Consider the following 19,114-nt stretch of genomic DNA (forward strand, 5'->3'; position numbering starts at 1 on the left):
TCTGGGAATTGTGTAGATATAGTTGTGTTTTTGTGGTTTCACCTGTGAGAACCTGAATTAGTCTTCACCAGATCTATCACTTCTTTGGTGTTCCCCACCTCTCCATCAGTAAAGACAAACAACTAGAGAGGAGAGTTGGCACAAAAGGACATAACATCAGACCCACAAACACACAACTTGTTCTGAGAGCTGAGTTAGGTTTCAGATATGGTAATTGGACTGAATCTTATTAGAGTTGTTTTTTTTTTGCCTGTCCCGTTTGATTCTTTAGCCATCAGAATTGTTGTCTGAAGGCCAACAAAGATGCCCAACGGATTTATCCAAGTGGATCATCATGGCCTTGCCGTATTGGTCCATTTGATCGACCTTTGTTGTTATTATTTATTTTATTTTCAGTTGTTACAGACGAGACAGACATGGCTAGGGGATAGGAAAGGGAGAAAGAAAGAGAGGAAGGAAAAGAAAAACAGAGGGGAAGAGGGACAGTGAGAAAGGGCACTTAAAAAAGAAAAAAAAAAGAAAAAAAAAAAAGGAGAGAGAGAGCAACATAATAAACACAACACCATCGCTTTAGTCTAGCTAAGTGTAAACAACAGTAAATACTAAGTATTGAATGTTGTTGTGCAACACGCAGGACCGACAGCGCACAATGTGCTTTGAGGTAGCAGCCAAGAATGGTGTAGGTTGTGTCTGTGAACAGTGAACACCCGTGTGCACACCTGTGTGAATGGGCGCGCTTGTGTTCAAAAGGTTTCTCCATGTAATGGTCTGCTAGAGGGTGTAGGGAGCCATAGGCCCGTCCCCCAGGGCATGAAGCAGGCATGGAGAAGAGTGCTTTTTTTTAAAGTGCTTTTTCTACTCTGCTTGAGAACTTAACTCTTCATACAACATGTCTCTTTCACATATTCACAAAAATGGGTGAATACAAGCACTTTGTTCTATGTCAAAGCACTTTTCTCTAGCTAACGTTTCTAAAGTCTCCAGTAAATGAATGTAAGCCAGTGTCTGTGTTTGAAGAGCTCCAGGATCTTTTTCTATATCCAAGCACTTTCTATCAAGCATTTACTCGCACACATACTCACTCTGCATCATGTGCATTGGGGCTCAAGAACACACTGGTGTGCAGCCAGTGATCAAACCACCAACATTATTATGAGCAGATCATCCCCAACATGAGCCATAACCAGGAAAGTGTCAGACTGTGTGTGTTACCTGTCTTGGCTGATTGGGAATGCAGGGCTGGCTGTAAATATGTTTGAGGGGCTGCAGGATCTCCGTTCCTCCAAGATTAGCCTCCATCTGCTCAACTTTCTTCAGAGCCTCCTCCATGGTCTGCTGGCTGTACTCCACACTCTTACTGCCATCACATAAACACATGACCAAAACATCCATTCAGATATTAAAGACAGAAGGGCCTTTCTTGGGGTGACCGATATGAGGGAGAGACTCACGGGAAGATGTGTTCATATCCGGACCCAAAACTGTAAATGTTGAAATAGCAGCCCATTGGTAAGCTCTTCAACAGAAGCAGCAGAGTATCCTTAAGAGAACAGGATGGTGAGGGATGGAAAATATGGTGAGCCCACTGTGTGAGAGGAACACTATGACAGATTTTCTGACTGTAATAACTTAATACAGATACCCTGGCACTGCTGATGCGAGTTTCCTGCTGCTTGCTGTTTGTGATAGGACAGCCCATACTTCCAGATCGATCCATTAAGAACACAAACTCTCCACATGAAGCCATTGAAGACATCACAGACTGGGGGAACTCAGGGTACAGACTCACCATCACCACTGAATCACCCATCAGAGAGCCTGAAAAATAAACAAATTTTAAAAATTACCTAAATTTGCTTTTCATTGTTTGTTCAAAAACTTAAAGAGTATAGATAATAAAATCTGTATTTGCAGACCAACTACTTCACTCATTTTCACTCACCTGGCTCAGCAGAGGCCTGTCCTGCCTCCACCACAGCAGTGGGCTGGTGGGCGTCTTTGTAATAAATCAGCAGTTCAACATCTCTGTCAAACTTGTGTCCTGCAGCCAGCTTGACCTGCACACCACAAACACATTCATATTTAATTCTCAGTAATAAGTAACAACCACACACAGCAGAAACATCAGCACTCTACCTACCGTGGCCTGGGTTTGATCAGTGTTGAGGTACTGGAGAGGGTCCAGGGAACAGTTGGACTCTACTTTAGAGATTGGACGAGGAGACGACACTCGGGCAGAGAAAGACAGACTGTAGGGCACCAGAGAGGCTGGAACAGAAGTCACCTGGACTCCTGCACCTTCACTACCTGTACTTGACATTAGAGATAGTTGCAAATCACTGTGGTACATTTTTACTGGGACTCATGCTTGTTACAAGCATGATTGTTTTGTGATAAATATTTAACTAAATTAATAAGTGTTGGATGATTTTCCTACCCTGAGGCTGGTATCGAGGGTTGAGCACAGCAGGCAGACAGAACCTCAGACCATCATCAGCCTGCACAGACAGCTCAGTCACGTACTCCAACCTGATGGAGGCGCTCTCTCCTGGAGGCAGACTGCCCACACTCAGAGAGAATATATCTGGACTCTGATCACTCTCCTCCAATAGGAAGGCCTGCTGACCGGAGCTCAGAGCATCATCATACTCCTCATGAGCCTGAAGGACAGGTGGCACATGTCAGTGACATTTACTGTGTTTATTGTTATTTTGAATCTTACTTATAATCAGGTTATATTTACTGTCCAGCTCACCTTCTGTTTCTCCTTCACCTCAGCTACAATCTGTGTCTGTCCAATCTTAGCACTGAAATGACAGACAGCAGCATCTCCAGGCAGAGGGAAGACAAAAACAGCCTCTAATGGTTTGTCCTCCTTATTCTCGTAGTTCAGGGTGGAGACCACCGTAGCCACATGGTCCCTCACCTCCAGCTCCACCTCAATGCTCTTCAGAGGAACTAAAAGAAACAGAACAATCATAAATACATAAACCATGCACATGTTTTAAAAATGGTTGTTACTTGTGTTACATTTCAGCCACACAAAAGTTAGCCATTAAACCAAGCTGGTACTTAAACATGACTGTCCAACAGTGTTGCAAAGTTTGTTTGTTTATTTATATTATTATTCATTTATTAGGGCCCGAGCACTGACAGTGCGAAGGCCCTATTGTATCTGCTCTGTTTATTATTATTATTATTATTATTATTATTATTATTATTATTATTATTTCGGCAAATGAATCGGCCTTTTGAGGGCCTAAACATGCTCAAAAACTCATGAAATTTTGCACACGCGTCAGGTCTGGTGAAAATTTACGTATTTTAATGTTCTCAGACATGGCCAGGGAAAATTAGCTCAGTAGCGCCACCTAGAAAAATGAAAAACGCGAGCCCCCGGTATGGGTATGACCTACATGTTTGAAAGTCGGTACACATATATAACGTTCAGAGTCGAACAAAAAAGTCTATTATGGCCATGTCCTAAACCCAACAGGAAGTCCGCCATTTTGGATTGAAGGTGACATTTTGGCTCTGATTTTACCGTTTCCATGCCTTGTACTTTAACGAACTCCTCCTTGGGATTTGGTCCTATAAACTTCAAATTTGGACAGTGCCAACTACACACCTGGGCCATGTTAAATTGCGGAGCTTTTGAGTTTTCACAATACGGTGACGCCGTGGCGCCGCGACAAATTTCAATGACTCGCCATGAAAATCTTATTGCCTCTCATTCTGTCATACATTGTCCGATCTGGACCAAAGAGCACACATATGATAAGGCTCCACCCCTGAACATATTTCAACTGCCATATTTGACATAAGGGACAGCGCCACCTAGTGGGAACAGGAAATGTCATGTTTTACACTTTGGGATACAGTATTGTGATGGGTGACATCTGCAGCCTCAAATTTCTCCAGGAAAGCCTTAAGGAGTTGGTCTTGGGTTACAGTGAAAACTGTGACTTTTCGCGAAAGGGTGTGACCCCAGCAGCATGGCGAACTTTCATGTCTCGCCATGAAGAAACAAATTAGTATAACTCAATGAAATCCAGTCTGATCAGTACCAGACTTTACAGGCGTGATGTCAGACCCGCCCTGAACAGATTGATGTGCCCATTGTCAGGAGTAAGCAGAGCGCCACCTAGTGGCAACAGGAAATGTCATGTCTTTCACTTTGTTGTACTGATTTTCACAGGTTCATCGTGGACACCTCAAAAGCGGTGAATATTAACATGGGTCCCTCGTGATGCTTCAGTGCGAAAATTGTGACTTTAAACTGAACGGCGCACCCTGGTGGCAGCGCAGTTCACCATGAAAGATGAAGTGGCTTTTGAGGGGCTTGGAAAGTTTATATAGGCTTTAAATTTGGCCCACACCTCCAATGTGATGAACGCTTTGTTGTTATGTAACCATTTTCCTTGAATAGCGCAAAATGGCTCCACAGCGCCCCCTACAAAATTTCAAAACCACAGCCCCTGCTCTGTGTTTTATCTATGAGTCTGAAACCTGGTAAGCTTATAGGAGATATCAAGATGTACAAAAAAGTCTCCTGGAGCAATATCCCAAATCCAACAGGAAGTCAGCCATTTTAAAATGAATGTGTAATTTTGGCGACATTTTCCCCTCTTTTCAGGCACCGTACTTTGACGAACTCCTCCAAGGGATTTCATCAGATTGATGCGATCTCCAGTGTGTGGCATCTAAAGACCTTTGTGATGTTAAATTGCGAAGCTTTTTACATTCAGGGAAACGGGGTGGTCATGGCGGCACGTGGTTTCAGTCACTCGCCAAAAAGCAGTAATCTGCTGTCACTCAAAAACACAATGTTCAATCTCTCCCAAAGGTCATAGGCGTGATGAGACTCGAGCTCGGAAATGTTTGTTATGCCATTTGTCATTAATGGTTAGAGCGCCACCTAGTGGGACGACTAACTAATCATGATTGAACGAGGTGAAATGTTAGCTGGTGGTTAAATGCATGAATTCCATCAATGTGACATCAGATCGGACGTGCTGGTTTCAGGTGTTGGGCGTGGCTCGACGCGCCGGGGGTGCGAGGGCCCTCATAACGCTGCTTGCAGCTTTAATTTTGTTTGTTTCTTGTATCCATCATTTTTCTTCTGTGCTTTTGTATCACAAGGATATACTCTGCATTAATCGTAGCCATATGCAGCAGTACACTACTGTCCAAGATGCATATGATCAACTTCACAGAGTAAGCTTGATGCCATCCAGAACTTTTCACCAGTGGGTGTGGGAGAAGCACAAGATTTTCTTATGTATACTTTGGTCAGCAGAAGGTGAAAATGGCCATGAACCTCAATGCAATTTTCATGTTGATAACCTAAAGAGCAAATGACCATCCAGCTATTGAAATGGGTTTGTTGAGTATTGTCTCAGTCATGGGGAAATAATCATTTATTATTATGAGCCACTACGAATAAAAAAGTCTTTACATTTGAATTTTAGATGAATGAAAAGAAGCTGGAGAGAAAACAGCCCCTTTACTTTCTGTCAGTACCTGGTTCCTTCTGGAGAGTTAGCAGACCACAGCGGTTCATCATTGTACCTGTGAAACAAAAACATCTGAGGACTTAGTGTTGAAATAACATTCATAGGTGCTCTACATTTCAGACATTCTTTAGCTATATTAATATATATTAAAAAATTAATATTTCCAAATAAATCTCATCAGATAATGTTGTGGTTATGACTATGACAAATTTTGATGATCTGACTTCCAGTATTAGAACCGTTTTTAATACTTATTGGTTGAGGGTTAAAATGTTCACCTAGTGTTCCTCTGATCACAATGATAAACAATGACAGCAGGACCTCCTTTAAAAAATCCAAGTTGGAACCAACCATTACTTTCACTCTTGTTATCTTCTTCCTGTGATCGACCTCACCGAGTTTAAAAACAGCATGAATATCTCAGATTTAATGGTTAATTGTAGCCACACAGACTTTGCTTATGGAATCACATCATATGCATATAAATTATTGTGAAAGCATCTATATTACTACCCTAAAGTTGTCATGCAAGCATACAGAAATCTGATGTTACACATAATGTACAAAATATCATTCATTTTGCAAAGTTATAAAACATGTTAATTAATTGTAAAACAAAATGTTTATTTTTCTGTTGCTTGCACTTTTATTCAATGTAATTTACTCAAAAGCTTATTTACTATCCTCTGAACACAATGTGAGTTTTCAACAATATCAAGTACATATTAATTATGTTGTATTTATGACAAAATCTACCATTTGTTATTTTGATGCCACATAAAAGAACGAAAGTATACACACAACCATCCAACCCAGAAATGCAATCTGTCCAGCATCTGTGGGGTTTGGCCTAAGACGTCCTCCTGGTAGGACATGCAGGAAATACCTCCTCTAGGCATCCTGGAACAATGTACCATATTTTCTTCACCAGTTTTTCACACTGATATTTTTTCTGATTAAACAGTCTGTTCAATCTTCCTGTGAGCATCAGTGCTTTGTTCTCGGTTCTTAAAGTCCACGAAACTACCCTGTTTGGACTGTATGAATATTCATCCACATAGCCTCAACCAGTATTTTCTGAATGCCTCAAATTGTGGGAAAGTTCAGTTTATAAACAACACCAGATCGTTTCAAGAATGATCAGAAATTCACCAGGAGCAGAGCAAACTAGCTGCTCGAAAACCAGCAGAGTCGCATGACAACATAATAAGACTTTGGAAGTGCAGGTTTCACACGTTTCTGCCTAAAACACTGGATTTAATAGAGTTAGACTAATACGTTTTTACATGACAAAACCCTGCGTTGTTTTGGTGTTTTGGTTTAGTCAGCAAAATTTCTGAGAAATTAGAGGGCAAGTATGTTCAAATTCAACACAATCACTCAATTATTCCATCATATTCCAAAATTCATTAAAAGTCATCATTCACAGTTGACATGATACTGTCAACACATTTCTACTCTGGTTCACTTACTCTAGAAGTATGATCTTAAACTGCTTAAACACCCAAGAAATTAAAGGACAACTACTCAACTGAAAAAAACATTTCAAAGTAATGTGTCAACATCATGTTAAAAATGTATTTAAAATTATACATGACAGTTAAAATGACATTGGATTCTTCTTCTTGAACACTCACACTAACGTGTGCAGGGTTTTTTTCTCATTCCACTGCATAATTCTGGAGAAATTTAACGGACATTTCTGGTCTAATTCAACATATTCAATCAAATATAACATCACATAAAAATTAATTAAAAGCATCCTTGATAGTTGACATGAAATTCTCAGTTGATTACTCCTCTGGGTTACTCCGCTACATGTGTGCCAATTTTTGAATATGACAGTCCTGATCAAAAGTTTAAGACCACTTGAAAAATGGCAGATAAATAAATAAAATATTTTGATGAGGCAGGCACAGTTTAAAGTGGAGCTGCAGTCTGTTTACACACCGAATGAGCAAAGAAGCGGAGCCATTAGTTGGGGGAGAAAGAGACTTTCACTCTATAAATAATTTTGCATTTAAGAAAATAAAAACTTAATATGGGATGTAAATACAAATTATTTGTTTTGTTGTTGTTTTTTTTCTGACAAATGAAACATGACGGATGAAACGAAAAGAAAAATGCAATTTCTAATAGAAAACAGTGAGCAGTTCATTTTGATAGACACGTATTTTCTTTTTCTTTACGATATTTATTATTTCTCATTAATAAGACAAAGTATTTTCTTATCCGATTACGCAATGGAATAATCGATAGATTAATAATCTATAGCTACAGCCCTGGTTGAATTTGAGTAACTGTCTTTTAACTTCTCAGGAATTTTGCAGTTGATTGAGATGAAACTGAGTGTGGGTGCGGTCACATTTAATATTCCATTGAATTGTAAATTAAGAAGCACATTACCAGCGAAAGTGAAAAGAAAAATAAATGAAAACTTCACTGGGGAAAACAATGGTCCTGGAGCTTTATTTCTCTTAACTTCCTCTGTGCGTTTGTGTGGGTGTCTCGATTAGCGAACAAGAAGATATCCAACGTTTTACGGTAGGATAAGAGGCGGCTGGTTTGACTTGACCGCGGTTGTTCTGCGGGCGCTCATAAAAAAGGGGGTGGCTGGCGCATTAAGAGATTTAATCAGGTGAAGATGATTAAAAATCTATAGCGAACAGAATATGATAGTGACACAAATACTTGGAAATAAAGAAATACTTCTTTGTGCAGAAAATGTCTTCTCATTTTACACACAATGTTGAAATTAAAATATTAATTGAGTGGTTTATTTTATTTTAACGCTGAGTGCGCTCTCAGTACTGCTGTTTATTTCTAACGCCACATCTGCATATTAGAACTCTGAAACATTAAACATTACTAACCTGTAGACGCTTCGATTTGTTAACAAATCAAATCAATACATTATAAATAGATCAATGAAATACTCAATTCAATCAATAAAACTGACCAAATTGATAATTGTGTTGATTAAATCAGTATTATTGAGTGCGTTCTGTGTTAGCAGCAGAATTTAAAAACTGCAACTCTGAACATAACCTGCTCCTTACCAACGCAATAGAGTGCGTTATAAAGAGTGCATGCTTTAGGGAGTGGTTCTCTTTTGTTTCTATAGTCCTGTATGAGCTCAGCATTTTAAAGAAGAAAACACTGCATTACTAATTTATCAATTCCTTCAGCGATAATCCGCACACAAATAACAATGAATACCCCTTGTAGTTGTCAGCACAGGGTGTGCCTGTGACTCATCATGCGGGGCGCAGCTCGCAGGCTAAACTTGTTTTGGTCAGCAATTAGAACCCGTTTAAGTTACTTAAAAAATAAAAATATCATTCATCCTTTAAATCATCTAAACATAATTTTAATGACTCGACACACGTATCGCAAAAATTTAATCTTGGCATCTACAAAGATTCGCATTAATGTGATCTGCCACTAGAAACATCTGGATTATGTTACCACGCAGTGAAATGTTGGGAAACGCCATCAGAAAACACGAAAACCAGTTAAGCAGGAACACCGGGGACTTCTACGCTCTGATAACTTCCAGTCGAAGGCGTTTTCTGTGCAGACAATTAATGGCATCTCTTTGTTATTGTGACAGATTGACTGTGCACCTACCTGCTAGTATGTGACACTTTCAGAATCTAAGGCAAGAGTTCTTTTTCACTACACACAAAATTTTGCAGTTTTGTGCCACTGAATAGTTTTGAAACTGTTTTGTCTGGGACCCGAAAACATTTTTAAAAGGCAGTAATGGAAACTGAAAAAGCAACCAATGACGTGACAATGAACTGACCGACAAACTCATAAAAAATGAAATGGTTAAAATCAACTCGTGAGATATGAAAATATGGCCGCCAGTGAAGAATGATGCGCAATAGAAGCTTACCTCTATTGATAGACGGGTGTATCCTGATAGGTTTACTGCACTCCTCTGTTCTTGTAGCAATGTTTACGCCACAAACAGCAGACTTTATAGAAAAAAGTCACTGCTACCGGGTACGTCCCATTTCCTTGTTTTTTCCACCAACCGATATGCACTGGGTGGGCGGAGCTTCAAATTGCAAAACATTTTTCTTTTGGATTGTTTTTTTTTAGAATTCCTTCTGTGGTTTACATTTTTACTTTGCAATAGCTCTGAAGTCCTGAAAGGTCTCACGCTCACACTCTTACACTAAAAATAATTGTACTTCCTCCTCCTTGTTCTTTATTTTACGGTGCAAGCTTTCATTAATCAGCACTAATAGGTTGTCTCCATTTAGTTGGTTCAATGATTATAGAACTAGTTAAAAAGAAAATTCAAAGAAATTCAGATAATATGGCATAGCCATAGAGAGATGGAATGGTGGCCCACACTTCATTGTTGGCCTAATTCAACAAATCAAAGACAATCAAATGAAACAACTGTGCAAACACAATTTATCTCAAATACGTATTGCCACTTTTTTGGTGTCTGATAAAAAGATATCTACATCACACTATGTAAACCTTGTTCCAAACAACATATTTATCACATAGATGACTGATCTGAGGCCCCGGGGACCCCAACAATAATTTATTGGAAGAAGAAAGTTTATTATAGCATCAAAACATGTTTCTTTACAAATCATTTTACTTATCTAATTAATTTTATCCAAAGAAAAACAACAATCATTATTAATTTTGCAACATTACAATTAATTTACATATTTTATAAAACAAAACGTAATATTTTTCTATAATAAAACTTGTATCTTTTACACAACAAAATCATTCATTCAGTATAAAATAAATGCCAGCCCAGAAATGTAATCTCGCCAATATATACTGGGTTTGGCTTGAGCTTCCTTCACTTGGAGGGCATGCAAAAAATGATCCAATAAAAAGTATATAGTATTGTATATGATTCTGAAATGTCCCATTCTACATGTTGTTTTTAATTATTTAAGGTAATGTAAATGTATTTTTTTCATGCAACTTGTTCAGTATTAAGCTAATTAACTATGATTACAATTAAAGTAAAAAGTAAAAAGTTTAAACAAATGTTTTCACTTGTCCAACACAAAATTACACTGTAGCATAAAGCATTTTTTAAATCATTTATCTGTTATTATCATTGCTACGATCATTCTGAGCATGGAGCCATGAGGCAGCCTTCATAGCCAGAAGCTCCCACTCGTCCTTTGCTTCCATCTTGAAAGCATGAAGCCAGATCAGAGCCAGAATGGTGGCCCACACTTCACTGTTGGCCTAATTCATTAAATCAACAACAATTAAATGAAACAGAGCAGACAGGAATCACGATCTTCTGTCTAGAAATGTGCAAACACAAATAAAGCTTTGAAATGTTTTCACAACTGTTTTGACTGATGAGGAAAAACACTCTCTGCTGCTCTATGCTAATATGAATATCAGACTTTTATGGTCCCCTATGGTCTTCCCTGGCTGATACCATCTGGTTTGTCTTCTCACTTTCTCTCTCTCCTGTTGGCTATCGGTGTTTTATTGTGGTCTGTGCTCCCAGGTGGGTCCCTCTCTGGGTTTCCACCTGAAGCCCCTGATGTAATCACCTACCTGTGACCGATCTCATCCGTGTTTAAACAGACACACACCACCTTCCTGTGATATACCAGTCAGGTGTGTGTCTCACAATCTAAATACCAAATTTCTAGATCAGAATAATTGTTTTTAAGTTTTGCTAAGTAAAATGAAGCAGCAGTGTCTATACTTATACTGTAAGCGATAATAAACATCATCAGAACATGGGTACAGGAAAAGTGGATGCCCTTCCTGGCTTTTTTATTAGTAAAAAACTAACAAGAAGTCACAAGCAAAAGGAGAACACACCATGGCACATGTTTAAACAAGGAAGGTTTATTCATCTTTGATTTATTATCAAAATAGACATAATTTTTTCAATCCACAAAAAATACATATTCAAAAAACCACATCAGCACAATATCAAACAGAACTGTCACATGATGTTAAACAGACGCTGTCAATTCAGCTGTATAGTGGGCAATCATAATGAAACCGTTCATTAGAAGTTTTAGATTCAAGCTGCTTTTGGCCAGCAGATGAAACGTTTTTCAATATGAGCTTCAATGCTTCAGAAAGCTTCATTTGGCCATCACTAATGAACACTAAAGAACCAAACAAAAGATAAACAAAAAGTAAGAACCTAGACCTGGAACCGTGACGAGAAGAGAACCACAGCTAACGTGACAATGATCAGAGGGACACAGCTGGGTGGCTGTAGCTCAGGAGGTAGAGCAGGTCACCTACTGATCGGAAGGTCGGTGGTTCGATCCCTGGCTCTTCCAGTCTGCATGTCAAGTATCCTTGGGCAAGATACTAACCCCAACTTGCTCTCCGATGCATCCATCGGAGTATGAATGTGTATGAATTCACTAAGTGTTAGAAAGCACTAAGTGTAGATAAAGTGCTTGTAAGAATGGGATTGGGTGAATGAGGCATGTTGTATAGAGCGCTTTGAGTACTCCGTGAGAGTAGAAAAGCGCTATATAAGAATCAGTCCATTTACCATACATCAGACATGATGACACAGGAAGGAAGCAAAACTAAATACACTAAACACATGACAAGGACTATCAAAATAAAACAGGAAGCACAACGAATACGGAAAAGCGGAGAAAGACAAGTTTAACACTGGAAACAAGGGGAGCATTGAGACATGACTTACTGGTGAGACCAAGAGTGTCCACTGTTTGTCCAACCAAACATCCAATAATTTCAAATCAACAAGCCACTGCTGCACTGTGGTGATATTTTGTACACAGGCAAAAGCAGTCCAATGTGCAAAATTTGAAAGTTGTGTTTTATGGTCAGTTTATCCAGTTTGGCAAGCGATAACCAAAGATCAATTTTTATTGTTTCCTGCTGTTTCTCCTGCTCTGTCCCAAAGGCCCACTCCAGTTTATGCTGGACCGATACAAACCCTTATAGAAAATGGCCCTACTGTTCTTCCTGCCTTACTTATAAAGATAAAGAACAAAAACAAAACAAAAAATTAAGCAATTATTGATAGGTTTGTCTAGCACAGACCTGTTGCTGAAATGAGACAATTCTACTACACCAGCAAAAACAAGACACAAGTCACCAAAGTTCTTTGGTAATCACGTGCACGAGGGAGAGAACTGTGATGAGCGCTGTTCCTGACGCTCGAACCCCAGTCACTCTCAGTTAGCTCCCCCGTAGTACTGCTCTTTATTGAAGTAATTCATGAATATGCATTAGTTCATTAACATATGACATCTTACATAGGCATACATGGGAACAAAGAGTACCAGTCTGTGTATACGTGTAGGTGTGCGTGTGTGTGGGTCAAGATCTGACCCCGTGAATGACTCCCCTAAATCTGCTGGGCCTGGAAGTCCAGCAGTTCATCTAAACAAAAGGCACTTACACCTAAACGGACATAGATGTGTTTACCATACCATAAAACAGTAAGAGAAGGTACGACCTCTCTCATCTCCTTAAGATGTGTGTATATGCCAGAGCACTCTGGAATGCACACACAGTCTTTGCAGACTACTAAGGATCACACATCCTATCACTACACAATCGGTTATACACCTCTAAGAATATATGGTTATATATTTCTAAGCATAAATGACAATCCAACAATATAAACCTAATATTTATTAACCTACAAAAAAACGTTTTTGATAACCCCAAAATATAAGTAAACCAAGAACAAACTGGAACTAAACAAGAAACGTGAAAGACAGGCAAGACACAAAGGATGAAAACCTAAAGGCTAAAAACTATAACATGAGCACAAAACAATTAAGAGAACCAAAACCACAAATGACACAAAATCAAAGAATATTAACGAAACTCGAAAACACATGAACACTGGGTCACCAGACCCAGGACCATGACAGAAAGAGACTGGCCCCCGTCAATCGTATCAATTTCTTCATCTTTCAAGAACTGTTTGCACACAAAGAATCCAGTATTTAAAAAAATGTGTGTAGGTCTTCCAAATATTATTGGGAGCACATCATCATGTATAATTTTGAACAGTATACTTCTTTGTCATGAAACATGAAACCATGATGGTTGATGATATCGGTTTGACTCAACCCTGCACTGCTTTCTGCATTAGCGTTCAGTGACCGAGCAAAGAAAAGAAATGCACACAGTTTTTGTCTGAGTAGACACATTAAGACAAGAACAGACTGAACAAAAAGAATAATAAACCAGTGGTGGTTGAAAAAGTTTGCTTTTTAAAAATAAAAAACAAACATGTTAACTTGGAGTGACAAATTATAATTTGTTAGTTATGTTCAGGCACCTTGTATGTGTTCAGCTCACGGACTTTGTTATAGAAGTGTTGAATGTTTAGTGGTGTATAGACGTTGTGTTTTGACTGGTGAGCACAACTGCAACGGGAGAAACAGATTACTCAGAAAAGGTTTACTTGAAATTTTAAGATTACTTAGAAAAGTAGGAATAAAGAGTTTTGATTCATAACCAATTTGTTTGATGTCACAGACTGGGCACAGTTTTGTGCCTCTTCTATCCTCTCTGTCATAAGAAGCGTGCACAAAATCCTCAATGCAACTAAGAAGGAGGACCTCGAAAGGTGCATTGGTTTACAGCTGGGGTAGGGAACTCCAGACCTCAAGGCCCGGTTTCCTGCAAGGTTTAGATGTGTCCTTGATCCAACACAGCTGATTTAAATGGCTAAATTACATCCTCAACTTGTCTTGAAGTTCTCCAGAGGCCTGGTAATGAACTAATCATTTGAGGCCTGGAGTTCCCCACACTGGTTTACAGGGAGTGATTCACAAAATACAAAATGCCTCTTAACACTAAGAACTAAGCATGAAAAAGAATATATAACAATTCTGACTGCATAACCGCAGCAGGGTATGTAACATAAAACAGCACTGGATCAAAGGCAGTATGGTGTACGCAGATCTGCTTCTGATCACCCTGAAGGTGAAGCCACTTTAAGAAACCCCTCAGAGGCCCAGAGCTTCTTTCCTCACGCTGCAACCCAACAGGACATTTCCAGCATCCACACACTCTGTCACACGCGGCGCTGAAAACAGAAAACAGATATTAAAATAATGAATGTTGGAGAAAAGTTGACTGTAGCATGAAACTATTTTTAAAACATTTTATTCTTTAATTAGCGTGTTACTACCATTCTGAGCACGGAGCCATGAAACAGCCTTCATAGCCAGAAGCTCCCACTCATCCTTTGCATCCATCTTGAAAGCATGAAGCCAGATCAGAGCCAGAATGGTGGCCCACACTTCACTGTTGGCCTAATTCAACAAATCAAAGACAATAAAATAAAACACATAAAAACACGCTACATGATTTTACTTTCTACAACCAGTAGTATTAAATATTTTTGGCTGCTTCTTTGTCACAAGGTGTCACCAAGATGTGTAGCTCTGCATATTTGATTTGGCCGATTATTACACTGGATGCTGTTCCTGATGTAATCACAAACTGTGATGCTCTAAAATAATGTGCTGAAATACTTTGTTGTTCAGATCATACAATCAAATCTGTTGTACAATATCTCACATTATCCTTTAGTGTGTTATTATTCAAACTGAAAAAAGTCCACCTTTTCAGGCTTTGACTTTTCCACCTCCTCGTTGGTCTTTCCCAGTGCAGTAGCCAGAGCTGGATCAAGCAGCCAGCAGCCAGATGCCCCCTGCAGGGAGACTAAGTGCAGCAAAGGGTCTCTGGGTGGCTGCACGGGTGCAGCAACTGGAAAAACAAAGATGAAATAACAACTGGACCTGATTATGGTGCTAAATGAGAAGACAGAGGTCTACATTTGGGATGGGTACCAGTTCTGACATAAACGGTACTAACCAGACCAAAAAGCAGCGCACATTTCGGTGCTTTATTTCGGTGCTTTTTTTTTTCCCTGAGATGTCATACACTTTGGATTCTAGCCAATCATTTTACCTTTGCAAGCGTAGTAGGCAGGCCCAGGTACGTACGTTTTTTTAGAGCAGAGCTACAGATTAAAAATGCCCAAGGCGAAGTGGTCAAAAGTCTGGCTGTACTTCACAGCAAAATATGTAAACTCAGCAGCCTGCAACAAGTGCTTCAAGCTGATACTGTGATACTGTGCAAAGGAGGTAACACCTCGAATCTGATGAAACACCTAGCGACGTATAGCATTTTGTTAAAAGCCGAGAAATTTTTTAGCACCTGACGGCTCTTTTTTGCTTCCCATCTGTAAACTCTCTGCATACTCTTTCACGTGATTCAGTTTATTTTGAAAAGTCTCAACAAGATCTTGAGCTTTATTGTGAAAGGTTTACGAGGAAAACAAACAAGCCGACAGCGGAGCCACGCGATGGTTTTACCATCATTGTTGCTAACGACAACACGTAAAAACAGACGCTTGTCCGTCCGTAGTGTGGTTTTATTAAATATAAGAGAAAGAGAGAACTTTAAGAAATTAATATAGCCACTACAGTGACCATCAAAACAATGAAAAAATATTGCTGTAAACAGTTTATTTTACGACACCACGAAACAAACGATAACTTAATAGGAAACGATAGATGTTTTTATATCGTCATCCGATATATATCGTTATATCGAACAGCCCTAGGTACTGGTATCGGATAAAACCTAAACGATACCCATCCCCAGTCTACATGAAAACCAGTACATAAAACTACCACATGGTAAACTAAGAAAATATTGATCATAGGGCCCGGTGGCGCCAGTGTCCGGCAGCCTCGCCTCTGTCAGTGCGCCCCAGGGTGGCTGTGGCTACAATGTAGCTTGCCATCACCAGTGTGTGAATGTGTGTGTGAATGGGTGGATGACTGGATGTGTAAAGCGCTTTGGGGTCCTTAGGGACTAGTAAAGAGCTATATAAATACAGGCCATTTACCACTGAAGAAAAAAAAAAGAAAACAAAAATGTATTTCATTCATTTGAAATATTACATCTTAAAATTGTAATAACAACATAAGTGATCCACTGCACAAATCAAATGTTTATAACAGTGTGAACGTATTAAAGAAAAAGAAAAACTGGCAATAACACACCATCAGTTACTGAGGTTTTAATGAATACCATCTGAAAGTAATCAACCTGATGAGATGAAAGCTTGATAAATAAGGATGTAAAGTATGTGGGTCACATGTTTAACAGTTAAAATTTGTGGCCAATATATTGATTTCAGGAGCTTAAAACAGTGTTTAAATCCTTATTTTTATTTGATTTATTGGAATATAAGACAAATAGATTATTCAACATCAGAATACTCGATTTCATTATCTAAGCAACTGAACTAAATGTTGTACAGTCACCTTACCCATCTTTAAATTCCCTTCATTTCTACCAAGATAAGAAAAACAGAAAAAAATAAGCATGTACTATTTTATTCTAACCCAGTAAATTCTAACTAATGGTTTTACACACATTAAGAAAATAAGAATTTTGATCAGTTGACAAAACACGTGTTAATTAAAACTAAATACATGCTCTCATTTTGTTTTTTTACTTACCTTGACTGAATGTGCCCACTTTTTTCATTCCCTTTACTTTTTTACCTGAATTGGTAAACACAAAATAAATAAATAAATATCTATCTATATATAGTGTTTGTGTATTAATACAAAAACAATAGACATATGAATTCTACAATTCATTATTTAAGCACAGAATTCTTTATTTCGATGTGCGTGGCTCTTATGGTCTTCCATAGATAGATAGATAGATAACCCAAAGATGCTCTCCAATCCATCAATTGGAGTATGAATGTAGTTCGGAAGCAGTCCGTTTAGAGAAAGTGATTGGGTGAATGTGTTGTATAGATCGCTTTGAGTACTCCGCGAGAGTAGAAAAGTGCTATAAAAGAATCAGACCATGCACTGTCCGAACAGAGTTTCGTCATGTTACTTTTGCGCTATTATGTCCCAGGAGCAGTATTATTCAATATATTGTTAATTATAGATCATTCAATTCAAAATTCATTTGCTGCATTACCTTTGTTGAGACATTTTTTATCTGTGCTAAATGTTGTTATTACATGGGTTGATTAAGGTACACATTAGGCTGACATCTAGGGCCAGAGCTGAAACTGCTCTGGGCCAGCACAGGACCACCAGTGTGTCTGCAACTGGCCTTGTGCTGGCCCATGTGTGGGCCACATCTGGCACACCTGATCTGGGTCACCAAAGGGCCGTCCTTCTTTGCGGTATGTGGGACATGTGTAAGCACATTGTGCGAGCCAGATCCAAGACATACCAATTTTGCAATGTGGGCTGTAGTTATTGCAGGTACTGCACTGCAGTGCTTTGTATCATATCTATCTAATACACTCTAATTTGTTCATGTAAATGGAGAGTCCTCTTCACACACTAAGGTTAATTATTCCACAGGGTTCAGTGCTAGGACCAATTCTGTTTACTTTATACATGCATAACTTAGGCAGTACTATCAGAAGGCATAGCATACATTTTCACTGCTATGCAGATGACACCCAACTCTCTCGATCCATGAAGCCAGATAACAAACACCAATTAGTTTAACCTGCAGGAATGTCTTAAATACATAAAGTCCTGGATGGCCTCTAATTTTCTGAGGTTATTTTACTCGGCCCTGAAAATCTTAGAAATATGATATGTAAGCAGCTTCTTACTCTGGATGGTATTACCTTGGCCCCCAGTAACACTGTGAGGAATCTTGGCGTCATTTTTGACCAGGATACGTCCTTCAATGCACATGTAGGACTGCTTCTTCTATTTGCGCAACATCTCTAAAATTAGAAATGTCCTGTCTCAGAGTGATGCTGAAAAACTAGTTGATGCATTTATTACTTCCAGGCTGGACTACTGTAATTCATTATTGTCAGGAAGTCCTAAAAACTCCCTGAAAAGTCTTCAGTTAATCCAAAATGCTGAAGCAAGAGTACTGACAGGGACTAGAAAGAGAGAACATATTTCCCCTGTATTGGCTTCCCTTCACTGGCTCCAGATCCAGAATTGAATTCAAAATCCTGCTCCTCACATACAAGGTCTTAAATAACAGGCCTCATCTTACCTTAATAAACTTATAATACCATATCACCCTATTAGAGCACTTCACTCTCGCACTGCAGGCTTACTTGTTGTTCCTAGAGTATTTAAAAGTAGAATGGGAGGGAGAGCCTTCAGTTTTCAGGCCCCTCTTCTGTGGAACCAGCTTCCAGTTTGGATTTGGGAGACAGACACTATCTCTACTTTTAAGATTAGGTTTTAAACTTTCCTTTTTGCTAAAACATATAGTTAGGGCTGGACCAGGTGACCCTGGATCCTCCTTTAGTTATGCTGCAACAGGTGCATTGAACATTTCCTTTCCAGTCACCTTTCTCACTCAACATGTATTAATAGACCTCTCTGCATTGAATCATACTTGTTATTAATCTTTCACTCCCTTCCACAGCATGTCTTTTATACTGTCTTCCTTTTCTCCCCCCAACTGGTCGCTGCAGTTGGCCGCCCCTCCCTGAGCCTGGTTCTGCCGGAGATTTTTCCTGGAAGTTTTAAAAGGAAGTTTTCCTTCCTACTGTCGCCAGAGTGCTTGCTTATAGGGGGTCATATGAT

General features: G+C 39.1%; 2 protein-coding genes across 7 annotated transcripts in view; both read right to left on the minus strand.

Annotated features, from left to right (window-relative positions):
* LOC146373909 (von Willebrand factor A domain-containing protein 5A-like) overlaps nt 1-9,522 on the minus strand; it is a 31,312-nt gene extending 21,790 nt beyond the window's left edge. For both annotated transcript variants that reach the window (XM_084950888.1, XM_084950887.1), the window contains exons 1-10: nt 9,418-9,522; nt 5,524-5,571; nt 2,756-2,958; nt 2,438-2,660; nt 2,141-2,307; nt 1,943-2,057; nt 1,643-1,818; nt 1,452-1,540; nt 1,213-1,357; nt 43-122 (exon numbers count right to left, since the gene is read on the minus strand). In XM_084950888.1, coding sequence (XP_084807014.1) covers nt 43-122; nt 1,213-1,357; nt 1,452-1,540; nt 1,643-1,818; nt 1,943-2,057; nt 2,141-2,307; nt 2,438-2,660; nt 2,756-2,958; nt 5,524-5,566 — 1,241 coding nt within the window. In that variant the 5' untranslated portion in view covers nt 5,567-5,571; nt 9,418-9,522. The remainder of the gene's footprint in view (nt 1-42; nt 123-1,212; nt 1,358-1,451; nt 1,541-1,642; nt 1,819-1,942; nt 2,058-2,140; nt 2,308-2,437; nt 2,661-2,755; nt 2,959-5,523; nt 5,572-9,417) is intronic.
* A 1,839-nt stretch (nt 9,523-11,361) lies between these two features.
* LOC146373910 (von Willebrand factor A domain-containing protein 5A-like) overlaps nt 11,362-19,114 on the minus strand; it is a 28,318-nt gene continuing 20,565 nt past the window's right edge. For 4 of the 5 annotated variants that reach the window (XM_084950892.1, XM_084950889.1, XM_084950890.1 and 1 more), the window contains 4 exons: nt 17,036-17,080; nt 15,121-15,266; nt 14,686-14,809; nt 11,362-14,580 (listed from right to left, as the gene is read on the minus strand). In XM_084950892.1, coding sequence (XP_084807018.1) covers nt 14,501-14,580; nt 14,686-14,809; nt 15,121-15,266; nt 17,036-17,080 — 395 coding nt within the window. In that variant the 3' untranslated portion in view covers nt 11,362-14,500. The remainder of the gene's footprint in view (nt 14,581-14,685; nt 14,810-15,120; nt 15,267-17,035; nt 17,081-19,114) is intronic. The other variant, XM_084950893.1, reaches the window with a different exon arrangement.

This window comes from Perissodus microlepis, chromosome 14, assembly GCF_051167445.1.
Source record: "Perissodus microlepis isolate ML-2025 ecotype Zambia chromosome 14, ASM5116744v1, whole genome shotgun sequence".
NCBI classification, from domain to species: domain Eukaryota; kingdom Metazoa; phylum Chordata; class Actinopteri; order Cichliformes; family Cichlidae; genus Perissodus; species Perissodus microlepis.